Raw genomic sequence first — 13262 nt, 5'->3', positions numbered from 1 at the left:
CCCCAACCCCAACCCCAACCCCAACCCCAACCCCAACCCCAACCCCAACCCCAACCCCAACCCCAACCCCAACCCCAACCCCAACCCCAACCCCAACCCCGATTAATAAGTTAATAATTAATTTATTTTGATTTTTACAAATATGAATTTGATTCTAAAATTTAAATTTAATGGAAAATTAGATTATAAAAATAAATCATTGTTAAATTTCTTAGAGATTATATAAATAAATAATTCAATTTTATTAAAAATTTTCAAAAAAAATTTGATATTTATCAAATAATAATATGGATTTTTTGAGACAGAATTTAATAAATGCTTTTTTAATAGAAATATCAGTTATAACAAATATATATGTACACAAGTCTAACAGATATGGATTTTATTGATTAGTATTTAAATTAATTTTATTTTAGTAGTTAAGTTTATTATTTTAAAAGGCTATTTATATTTTAATAATTTTGTTTGATTATTTTTTATAAATTTTATCTTTTCAGCTTATACTCTTGAAAAACTCTATCATTTTTGAATTAGAGACTTCACTCATAAATTAATGATCATCCAGTGTCCATTCTTCTTTTGGAATTCGTGTTAGAGTTTGCATTCTGGATTTTATACCAGCTAGCTTTTAGTGCCTATTAATTTGTTAATACATTTTTTTTTAATTTTATGATATTATGATAAATATTTACAGTGAGTTGATAAATTCGTCATTTTCAGAAGTTTTATTTTCATATTTTTCATCATTTATAAATGGGTATTTCACTTGATCTTTAGTTACATTGTTAAATTTCAATTCTTTTATGCTTTACATATTTTATTTTGAATATGTTTTTTCCAATACTCTATTCTCTTTTCTATAGTTTTGATTCTGAGAAGAATCTCTTTAGGGAGCTATAGATTCCTAGTTATTTGCATATTGATTTTAGGCATATATAACTTTAGATGAAAGCATTCCTTATTCTGAGGTGGGAATATTATATTTTGTAGCAAATTACCTTTACTCATTTTAATCTTAATTAGGTCCATCTCTGTTATTAGATGAAAATGAACTTTTTTAGAATTAGTTATCACTAAATTTAACGTTTTGCTTTGGTTTTTCCTTTGATTTTGATCTAGAAGAAGTAATTTGAGATGATTCTGAATCTATTGATCCTCTATTTGCTGGTAGGTTGCTACTTACCTACTTCACTATTCCAAACATCGGAGGCTAGAGCTTAGTTGGCTATAAAGTTTTCATTTTTTAAAGCATATTCTAATTAGGGCCCATTGAAGGTACTTTATGAATATTAATTTCAAATTAAGAGACTTTCTATTGGTTTTTATTTTCATTTTTGTATTTCTCAAATAGACTGTTTGGTGAGACTTTCATAGTATCAAGTAAATTTTCTTCTTCTTTCCCCTGCAATTTTGCAACAGGAGAAACAAACTATATATATAATTTTAACTTTAATAACTATTTTTTAAAATAAAAAATTTACTTCATCTAAACCCCCTTCTTATTAATTTTAGCTTTTTAAAATCTTATTTTCTTTTTTTGCAGAGTTTTCTATAAAATTTTAAAAGACATCTTTAAAAGGTTTGCCTGGAGACGATTATGTTATGACAGAAGAATTTTAAAATCTGCTGCCTTATGTATTTTCTTCAAAAAATTCATCCTATTTTTTGATAGGACTTGAGTTTTATAAGACATAATATTTTTCTGCCTTTTATTTAGGGTATTTAGGGCCTACTCTCTAATTATTAAAATATATTATATCAGGTTAAATTTTTTTTTCTTAAATTTTTACTTTATATGCTGAAAAATGTTTGAGGACATGGCGATTTGAAATATTTTTCGAAATGGTATCGAAAAAAGGAACATCCACTAATTTTACAAGAAAAATAAGCAATTAATATTATTTATATCAATTTTTTTTAGAAAATTGAAAATAAATTTACTTGTATTTAGATAAGACTCTTGCCATTTTTGAATAAGAGTATTTATTAGCTTTTGTTTAAATTAAATTCCCTAATCAAATGTTCGTGTATCTGCCATTCTAATATAAGTGAGCGATACAGATTTACTCCATGTTGTTTCTATTCTAACAGGATAAAAATCTTAACTATTCATAGTTTTGTGGATTTATGACAAGTCAACTTCAACAGGTGAACTTTAATATTTCAAGTGATTATTAGTTCCCCACCACAATATTTTTTTGTTATCGAATAAAACTAAACTACTCTTTTGACCTGCTTATACTTGCATTATTTTCTGCTTGCTGTAATTAGCACTAAGATTAACTTATCTAGGATAATATTCGTTTTATTTATTTTCATGACCTAGCTATCCTTTTGCACCGAATCCCCAAGTATATATTTTATTCAGTCCTGATTTGCAAATCGTGTGTTTCTACCCACATTCAACTCTTAAATTTTCATTTAAAAATAAATTTACTTAAAATATCAAATTATCATAGAATTAATTATTAAAATAATTATTTTAATTTAAAAAAAAAATTTCTTTAAAAATCTTTGAAAAGCAAAAAAAAGTAAACAAAAAAATATTTCTTGCTATTAAATAAATTTATATTTTTAACTTTAATAGCAATCATAAAAAAATTTTTATAGCTTAATTCGTCAAAAGTCAAAGGAAATTTATTAAATATAAAAATAAATGAGATGTTTGTTTAATTTACTATTAAATTTTTTCTGCTGAGTTTTTCAATGACTCAATCTAGCAAGGAATATTTCTATCTATACAATCTCCCAAACCAAGCTCGCCTTATTCGTTTGATCCCATTGAATATAGGACACCATTATTTGATAAAAATATAGAAAACTTTAAACCACAAGAGACTTAGGATATTAGGACTTTAGATGAAGGGAAAGCTAGTTCAAACGGCTCATTTATCCAATTATTGTTTTAAAGTTAAAATGGCCAAATAAAGACAACTCCTTTTTCTGTAACTACTACAGACTATTCGTATCTAGATTTAATAATTTTAATTCTATCATCTGGTTTGATATTTAGATCTAGTCTCTCAGGATCATGCACTATATCATTATGACCTAATCCTAATTAACCTATTTTTTATTTATTTTAAAAATCCTTTCTTTAAAAAATAATAAGTTTACCTAAGTTATTCTTTCCTTAGACATATAAATTATTATCTACATCCAAAACAAAAGTATGATTGCTTCCCACACTAAATGCTTTTGGTCTTGTTATTTCTTCAATCCAAGGTATAGGAATAGGCTTTTTAGTACAAAAATAACCCTCATTTGAATCAATACCAATTTAGCACAAATCATTCCATCCCCATCCATAAATTTTACCATTTGTTGAGCTTGCAATGCTATGCGTGTCACCTAATTAATTTATTTAAAATTAAAAATTTTTATTTGATAATTAAGATAATTTTTTTTTTTCATATGTCTTACCAACTTAAATATGAGTAATGTCGTGGCTTGTTTAAAGCATTTCTTTTTATAGGTAAGAAAATTACTTATTCCATAATGGATCATAAATTTCGCTTGTATCTGTGAGGATCTCGTAATCTAACACAAAAAGGAAAAATGAAATTTTTTTGTCTGCTGGAGTTAGATGGTCTCTATTTATTCGAGCTTCTTTGGAGTCTAAATTTGAAATGAGAGTGCAATCTTTTCTTGACTAATCGAGTAATTACATTTTGGAAGTAATCATAGCAGTTTACTCTGAAATTTGTATATTTTATAAAGCTAAGTCTTCATTTAAAAAATAGCTTCTTTAATTTTTGGAATTCTCAGATTTTTATCTGTAAATTTTCTGTTGAAATTAATTATAGCATTAAAAAAAGGATTGGTTAATTAATTAAATATCAAAGAATCAATAAAACAAAGTAAATAATTAAGAAATTAAAATTTATTTACTTATAGGCTGATGGCTGCATTCTCTAGCTTTTACTTAAATTCGTTTAACCATTTTATCCTATAGTGTCTCTGTATAAACAATATGCAGTTCATTCTATGTTTTGCGTATTTTCTGCCCTAAACTCCTCTAATAATTTTTTAAATTTTGGTAGCAGCTTTATTTTAGTGCCATCTAACCATGTGAATTTTAGTATGTTTAATTTTATCAGCATGAAAAACATTTCTCACTAAATAACCTTTGATTATTTTTTAAATCATAGTAGCATTTCTATTTGTGATTTTGTACCAAGCCTAGCTTAGAGAATTCAGCTTTTAATTAATTAGATAATTATTCTCTTAATATGTATATTTAATAATAAATAAATAAGTTACCACAATAGTTCTTTTGAAGTTTACGTATCTTCTTTATTTCCACACTTAAACTTATTTTTTTATATATCTTTGAGTGGTTATGATCTATTTAATACTATTTTAGTAATTTCTAAGGTGCAATTATCTCTTCATATAGAGTTAGATCACCATAGCCATCTTTCTTATCTTTTTAAATAATACTTACTTATAAAATTTTTTAATTCTGTCTACAGCTTTCTTCTTTTTAAGAAACTATATACGAATCAACCTAGATTTCAGCCACCTATTTATCAGTAAAAGTTTATTTCTAACTATTTTTGTTTATTTTCTTGCCAAGAAACCTCTTGCTATCCTTTGAATCTATATTGTGGCCTCAGTTTTTTTCTTAATTTTTTCTTAATAAATTAATTCTAGTTAATCGTAAGCTTCGCTCCTGAAACATATCTTAGTTTTTCCAAACACTACTTATTTCTTATTATCTTAAAAATTATAATTAGATAAATATTTTTTTAAATTGAAATGCATAAAAAGGGCATTTTTTTAATTTATCTTTTCAAATATTAAAACACATTTTCTCAAAGCTTAGAATTTAAGTTTTTAGAAAGCTAAATAAATATCTTTTATTGTTGAAAATTTTATAAATTTATATTAAGAGCAAATATTGTTTTTGTTTTAGGTGGAAAACAAACAAAAATTTTGATGTTTTCTTAAATTTTTCATTTATTTTTATTAATTTATAAATATTTTTATATTGAGATTGTATAAAAATTTTAAGTATAAAAATAATTTTGATATTTTCTTAAATTCCTCATATATATGTATTCATTTAGTATTATAAAAAATAAATTTAAAAATAAAATATCTTATCAATTAAGAGAATTTTAAATGATTAAATTAAGAAGAATTTTTTACCTTTTGGTTAGAAACTGTTTTTCCATAATTCTGCATTTACTACATATTTTCTAAAATCAGCTTTTTATTTATCAAGTTCTGTGAATGTTGCATTTAAATCCATAATTTCTCCGAATTTTCTGAAGTAGTCTTTGTATTCTTTTCTTACAGGAAAACCTTCTTTCCTTATCTTGATAGTATCTAGAACACCTAAATATCTTAGCTAGTTTAATATGATATCATCATTAAATTGATTGGGTTATTTACTCTCGTTAGGTTTTACACACCTAATAAAATGTACATCACTTTATCTTAGTTCTGACATTAATTAATTTATTTATTTCCTAAACTTAGTGCCTATAAACTTATCTTTGGCTTGAGTTACTTTTTAATTACTTTGATTTTAAACAAGCTGCTATAATTCAGCATAATATATATCATTTATAATAGGATTTTTAGATTCTGAAAGCAATTAAATAAATTGTAGATTCATTTCATCTTTGTTCTTTGCTCTAAAGCCTAAGATTGAGTATTAAACTTATCTAGGAGTATGCTAAATTGTGAATTTATCGCTTTTAATTGTTGGGACTATCAAAAGCTGATTTGTTTTGTGCTAATCTTTTATTTTATTATAAAGACCATCATCTCCTGCTGTAGCAAGAGAACAATTTTCATCAATTTAATGAAAAAGTCCGAAAGGAGGCTTATCAAGTAAGTTTATTACTTCGTTGTTATCAGAAAAGGGAATTTGACTGAGCTCGTCTTGAAGACCCTCTTCTTCAAATTCTACCTATTCTGCTTTGAAAGTATATTCGATGTAAAGCTACTAAAGAACTTCATTGGCATAATTGATGCAAAGCTATTCAAATGAGTTATTTTGCAATACTTCGAAACCAAATATATCTAATAATCCTATTTGCTTCATTTCATTTTACATAGTTCTTATTTGGATTTCTTTTTCTGAGAGTTGCATCAGTTTATCATTCATTCTTTTAATAAGCCAAAAAAACAGTTTGTCATATAAATCCTTAGATAACGAATGCAGGTGAGAAATAACATCTATTTTTTGCTTAGAAGACGTTGTAGGCTCTTTATTACCTACCTTTTAATAAATCATTTCATAAACCTTAATATATTCAATTTAAAAGTAATTAATTAGTTGATTACTCTAATGATCTTTTTCAGCAAAGCTTCTTTCAATTTTTCAAGTGGCACTCCTAGAAAGCTAGATATATTCTCACATGTGGAGCTGCCACTTTGTATAATTTAGCAGGGCTAATCTGAATTACTATCAGCGTATCTATCATCGAATTCTAAATTTCCTAAATGCAAAATTGCAGCTAAAATTTGCCATATATACTTAGGATCTATAGTGTCAATCTCTAATTTTTAATATCAATTTGTTTGTGTTAAAAGAATATTTAATACAAATTAAAAGAATCTATATAAGGATGTATTAAAAAATACCTAGAGTGCTTAATGCTTAGCATACATCAAAATATGATGTTTCATCGTTAATGGTATTTACAGTGTAGCAATCTGATTTATTAAGATAATTAAATTTGGTCAAATTCACTTTTTAATTTTTTTCTTTCAAACCAAGGGATTGTAAAAGTTCTGAATCATTAGAATACATTAAACTATAAAAAATATGATAATTTCTTTCTTCCTTGGATTATGAAATAACTCTTGATTTTTCTAGCAGATAGCTTTATGTTCTCGCACCCATAATTTTTTCAAGCTTCATGTCAATAAAAATACTAACAAATTTACCAAATCTACTGCTATTATCATTTTTAATAGTTTTGGCATTGCCAAACGCTTCTAGGATAGGATTGCAATTAATAATCTGTTATTAAAAAACAATAAAATTAAAATATTAATTTATATTTTTATTTTAGAGTAAAAATAATAAGAAAACCTAAATATATAACCTACTATTCAAGTTGGTGACTCTGCTAATTTGTATTTTATTTTTATGAGCTCATTTGTACTATTAATTTCATACATAATTTAGTGTTTACAGTTTTGCCTGTACCACTTTCACCACTAATTACAATAGCCTAAGATTTATAGTATTCAAATAACTGATTATAAGTAAGAGCAGCCACTGCATAAATGTGAGGCTACTCCTGTTTTAGTATAAAACCACGTTTTCTGGCACAATGTTTAAAATTTTCAATGATTTCATTGCTAAACAAATCAAATATATCTTTAAATGGATTAACAATTATAAGCGTTTATCCTACGTATGAAAATATCTGATTATTTTAAAATCTAATTTTAATACATTGAATCAATTCAGCTTCGTTTAATATAGGCAAATTAATCAAATTATCCATAGAATTAAAATTTATTTTGTTATCATCGCTTCTCATTAGTATAAATTTCATAGCTACTTCAGTTGGAGCATCAATATTATCCAAGTACTTTACTCTGGCATTTTATAAAGAATGATTAGAAGTCTAAATAAAAGCAGCAAAATAATTGGTGACTTCTTTCTTTTAGATATCATAATTGCCTACCCAGCACACCTGACCTACAAGAAATAATTAATTAGTAAATATTTTAAATCTTAATATAAAAATATTTTATAGATTAATGATATATAATTAATAACATCTAAATTAAAAATTATTAAAATTGGTGTGTGTGTGTTTATATTGTCATAAATAATTGATTATCAATCTGTATACCAGGTCTTATCCATAATGTAGGCGGTAAGACCGTTTTCTTTTATGGAAGATTAGTTTAACTCATTTATTCTAAAATATTATAAATATTGCTAGGCAATTTAGGCTATTATTTGAGAATGAGTTTTGACCACTCTTAAATTTTGTTCTTTCAATTTAATATTTTAAATGTTATTTACTTCTTAATTAAATTCAAAAACTTTTGATATTTCTGTTGAAAGATATATTTAATATCATAGATTTTATAAATTAAACAATTAAAAATATTTCCTTTTTATTTTTGTAAACCAATTAAAATTTATTTTTTGATAATTATTTTTGTTTATTATTTAAAAATTTAAATTGACTTTAATTAAAAATCTTATTTTAAAATATTTAAACCAAAAATTAAAAAATAAAAGATAAATTTCAATTTATCTTATTTTTAAATACTTTCTTTAACCAAATCACATTTGCTTGAAATATCATGTTAATATTTGTGAATAAATAATATATCTTTTTATTTAATCATATATAAATTTCTCAAAAATAAATTTTAAAAGCCTACAAATCAGAGAGTTAATATATTGATTGAAGAATTAAATCTTATGAGCTAACTTACAAATTAAAGCAAAAAATTCCTCTTTACCCTTTTTTAATGCCATTAAGTTATTATTTAAGAGATATAAGAATTAATTTCAGTATGATTATTCAAAAGTAATTAATCTTTGATTTAGAATAGCATTAAATTTATTAGAAATTTAATTTAATTGCTTTATTTGGAAATAAAAAATATAATGTTGATAGTAATTTGTTATTAAGATTATCTAGGCATTTTTATGTTTAGAATGTTTTATATTATTAATGCTTTTATTATAATTTTAAAAAAAATATATGTTAGTAAGAATGATTTTATAATCAAAATTTTATTTTAACTAAATCTATTTTTATTTTTTTTATTGAAAATAAATAATGACATAATTTTTGCTTTCAATATCTTCTAATAGTAAGATTTGTTTCAGATTATTTAAAATTATTAAAACAATCCATTAAATAAAAAAATTAGAATTATTTTTTTCAATAAGTAGTTCTGTTCTTTTCAACAATACTAATACTCTTTATATATTAGGTGAAGAATAAAGAACAAAATCTAAAAATTTTATCTTTATTATACATAGTTAAAGCAAAAATGATTTAAAGATAAAACAATTTAGAAATATTTAAAACTTAAAAAATAGTATTTTCACTAATAAAAGAAATATGAATAAAATTATATTTTGTTTTCAAGATGATTAAAATTTTAGTAGTAAAATTAATTTGATAACTCTACTTTAGTAGAAGTTAAGTAATTTCAATGGAAATTAAATTTATGAATTTATTAGATTTTTTTAAATTTTAGTAAAGTAGCAATTTAAATTAATACGTAAGAAATTAATTAATATATATGTGGGATATTAAAATATTTGCAGAAAAATAGATAGATTTCTAAATATATTATTTTCTTCTTATCATACCAAAATTTATTTATCTAAATATAATTATGATATTTATAAAAGTTTTTGTTATCAAATTTTTTGATTTGGATTTGATTAATTTAATATACATCAAAATCTTTAATATATCTTAAATAATGAATTTGAATACTATTTTTGATTATCAAATGAAAAATAAAATATATTTATTTATTTACTTATATTTTGATTAATTGATAGATTTTGATTTTGTTTCATAGGAGTAATTCAAACAAAAATAACTGATATGAAAAATATAGCATTATTTATTTATTTTAGCAACCCATTTTAAAATACTTTGAAATTATAATTTTTTTTGTTTTGTTAAATGGGCTGTTTGATGCTAAATAGCTAAATAACTAATTATTTGTTAGATTTGATAGCTTGGGTTATTGTTTGTTTTTTTAGGAGATATTGAATTAATAAGTATTTATGCGATTAAGCGATATATTTTTTATAAGATTTGAATGCAAAGAACATAAAATTTGCTGCAAAAGTAAAATTTATTGAGGCAGCATTGATCAGCAATCAAAAGACGGATTGAAATGCTGTAATATTCCCCTATTTAATGAATAAATCGCTCAATTAGTAGTTTAATAAGATGATGCCAAAGTAATATTTTAAAGTAATCTCTATGATTTAAATAAAACAATATATAAAACATCAAACATTTAGAAATAATTTTATATACTTAGCTTTAATTGTTTTAAGATCGATTTTAAACACTACTTGCTTTAAATTTACTATATTTTTTTATTATTTCATTGAAAGGAAAATCAATCAGCCTCTATCAATTCTTTTCCCCTAATAATGTACATAGATAGATTATTCAATAGAAGAAACCGAGGATCTTGCCACCAGTGTGTCTCTTTCTGCATTCTTCGTGAGTAAGAATACCGTAAGTGGTGGTGAGAACAACATTACCGAATTGTCTGGAGGGAAGGATATTGTTAGTCCACTTTTCGAAGTCAGCAAGAGGAACGTCATATCTGGGAGAAATAACACCGCATTTGTTAATTCTGCCAATAAGTTCAACAACGACCTTCTTGGATCTGTGGTCATCGATAACTTCGAATTCACCAATGTAACCGTTCTTTTACATAATTCTTAAGAACTTGAGGACGACCTTGGAAACGGGTCTTAAGAGAACTTGCTTCTTACCCATCTTTTCGGCATTAACTAAATCCTTAAGGCATTCAGCCAAAATGTTAACCTTGACCATTTTTATCTTTATTGTTTTTTCTTCTTTTTATTGAATTAATTTAGTTTCTTTGTTTTTGTATTCTTTTATTTTATTTTAGTTCCTCTTTCAAAATTGCTTTCTTTAATTTTGATATTTAATACAATTCTTTTTTTGCTCTATATTTTTGCTCTCTCATGTTAATTAGATTATTTTCTCCCTTTGTTTCTCATATTTACTGCAGCAATCAACCTCTCGCCTTCATTTTTTAAACAGTCGCTTTCACATAAATACATGCATACATATATGGCTTTCTAAAAAGATAGTCCTTTATACTTTTTAACTCGCTCTACTATATTACTATTTTTACTTAAATTCATTCATTTTGGATTTTTTTTCCATTAAAGATATGCACATGCAAACTTTGTGGTTATCAAGAATAAAACAATATTTGATTAGTTAGTTAGTTATTTAATTCATTTATTTTTTAAAAAATTTAAATCTTCTTTCATTTTTAAAATATTCTACTCTTAATCTGTATCTTTTATATTCTACTTCATTCCTTCCTTTGCTTATATTATAATATTTTATCACATAAAGTTTATATATATTATTTTTATTTTGCTCGATTAATCGATCCAACATCAATAAAATTAAGTTGGTAGGTTGTTTGAGTAAAACATTTAAATTGCATTTTTCATTTATATTAATATTTTAGGAATTTCAAATATACTAAAATTTATACTTGAAATCTTCCAAAATATATATTCAAAACCAATTTAATTGATGATCTTCTTACTCAATAAAGGAACGAAAGAATGAAAGAAAGCCTTGCTAAATATTTTATTATCTATCTAGAAAGCTAAAATATATTCATTTTAATAACAGCAGAAATAAGATTTTTGTTAATTTAAAGTAATTTTAAAATAAATAATTTTATATAATATTTCTATTTACAAATATTAATTTCTTATTAATTTATATATTAAATGTATATAATGAATGATATTCTATAAAATGTTAGCAAAAGCGATAGCTTTCTTTAATCTATTACATGATAAGCAAAGCTCTAAAATTCTTAAATCTTTTCATATTTTTTTGATTTTTGGTTTTATTAATTTTTAAAATTATTGTGAGCTGGGTTATTTCTAATACAACATTTTGAAAGAGGACTTGCTACTTTGACCTATTTACTTAAATTAATAAATAAACTCATTTAGTTACATCAACTACAATCCTTTTTTTATTTAATAATTCTATATCTTTTTCTATTTATGATAACTGCTATTCTAAATTTAATCTCCTATTTCAAAAATAATTTTATTTATTTTTAAAGTTTAAGAATTAAACAAATAAATTATTTACTTTTAAACCTTCGATAGAGTATCTAATTTAGATTTATGAGAAGTCTTTTAATATTCCGAATTGAGTTCATTCCATCTTTCTTTTAATCCGGACCTCAATTGTTGTAATTCCTCTTGAGGTATTTCGTATCTAAATATTATTTAATGTTAAAATTAATCCTATAGCAATTATCAAAACTATTTTATTTACACTTAACTTTTTTTAATCGCTTCCTCTTGGTCAATGAAATTCTTAAGAGTTTCATATTCCTGCTATGTTTACTCTTTCAAACGACTTAAATACAATGGAATCTTTCCATAATTTTTTTTCTTCAACCAATCTTAATGAGGTTCATTTTTTGGTGGAGCTAATTTAATTGATTAATTTAAAGATAAATAAACTCAATGAATAATTTATTTAATTTACATGACAAAATATTTTGAACTATATTTTATAAAACATAACTTTTCTTTTAAGGAACCACGGAATACGGACATTCCTCCCTTTTTGGTACAGATGGATTTCTTGAATTGCATTTTTAATTGATTATATAACTTTAATTGAGAGCAGACTAGAATGATACTTCATTTTTATTAACTGATTCTAAATAATGTTTAAAGTAAAAAATTAGATTTTCATAAGTCAAATTTATTATTCTTTCTATATGAAATCGTATTTTTCAATTATTTTGCTTTTAAGTTTCTATCATAAAATTACAATTTATTTATGGTAGCCTAAGAATTGTTCCAACTGATGTTCCTTCTCCTTTTCTCAAATAATTTGATGGAGATTGCTAACTCTTTTCTAATTTTTAGTAAATAAATTTATAATGTTTCCTAATTCACTGCTAATCATTTCAAATGACAAATTCTATTAATTAATTTTTACTTGGTGGAGATCCAAACGAAACACCTCTATTTCTTCTCTAATGACCTAAGTCAGGTGAGTAAAAATCTCCAGCTAAATTTGAAATCTTATATTTTGTTAAAAGAAATTTAATTTACTTGCTACATTTTAATTTATCATCTAAATTAGGTATAATTTTTGCAAACTAAAAAATTACTCCAGGCTTTGTTGTATTTTAATGACCAAAAGTAGAACCTGTGGGATCTATGGAAGAGGGATAGCGAGAATGATAACGACGTGATTTAAAAATAGCGACAGGTTCAGGAGGAATGATATTATAGATGCTTTCTTCCTCTTGATAAGATTGGTTTAAATATTTATTTAATCTGTTTGCAGCCATACTTATTTATTTATCTTTATATTTATTTACTATTATCCTTTTTTTATTTTTATTGTTGAGGATTGGCAAAATTTTAATTGATTTTTTATTAATTGATTGGCTCAGAGATATGCTATTCCAAATAAAGCAAAATAATAAATTTTGTTTATTTATTTTTTTTGTTTTATTTTTGTGAT

At 23.9% G+C, this 13262-nt stretch overlaps 3 protein-coding genes across 3 annotated transcripts; all 3 read right to left on the bottom strand. All coding sequences in view use genetic code 6, as the record gives it.

Annotated features, from left to right (window-relative positions):
* Nucleotides 1–493: 493 nt before the first annotated feature.
* On the bottom strand, nt 494–7893 carry TTHERM_00454090 (myosin; the record flags this gene model as incomplete). Its single annotated transcript, XM_001013408.2, has 15 exons — nt 494–635; nt 693–1429; nt 1482–1736; nt 1791–1867; nt 1942–2408; nt 2679–3066; nt 3118–3351; nt 3424–3787; nt 3892–4200; nt 4264–4721; nt 5155–6235; nt 6301–6515; nt 6601–6982; nt 7068–7672; nt 7830–7893. The coding sequence occupies 15 exons, from the start codon at nt 7891–7893 to the stop codon at nt 494–496; spliced, it is 5778 nt and encodes a 1925-aa protein (XP_001013408.2).
* Nucleotides 7894–10145: 2252 nt separating this feature from the next.
* Nucleotides 10146–10538, bottom strand: TTHERM_00454080 (hypothetical protein; the record flags this gene model as incomplete). The annotated part of the gene is made up of 1 exon (XM_001013407.1): nt 10146–10538. One exon carries the CDS (start codon nt 10536–10538, stop codon nt 10146–10148), a length of 393 nt encoding a protein of 130 aa, XP_001013407.1.
* Nucleotides 10539–11708: 1170 nt separating this feature from the next.
* On the bottom strand, nt 11709–13086 carry TTHERM_00454070 (DNA polymerase delta C4-type zinc-finger protein; the record flags this gene model as incomplete). The annotated part of the gene is made up of 7 exons (XM_001013406.2): nt 11709–11799; nt 11862–11990; nt 12051–12207; nt 12267–12443; nt 12558–12644; nt 12729–12813; nt 12904–13086. The coding sequence occupies 7 exons, from the start codon at nt 13084–13086 to the stop codon at nt 11709–11711; spliced, it is 909 nt and encodes a 302-aa protein (XP_001013406.2).
* Nucleotides 13087–13262: the final 176 nt, after the last annotated feature.

This window comes from Tetrahymena thermophila (genome assembly GCF_000189635.1).
Source record: "Tetrahymena thermophila SB210 genomic scaffold scf_8254686, whole genome shotgun sequence".
Taxonomy (NCBI): Eukaryota; Ciliophora; class Oligohymenophorea; order Hymenostomatida; family Tetrahymenidae; genus Tetrahymena; species Tetrahymena thermophila.
Note: the sequence above shows the minus strand (reverse complement) of the source record. Positions and strands in the feature narration are given on the sequence as shown.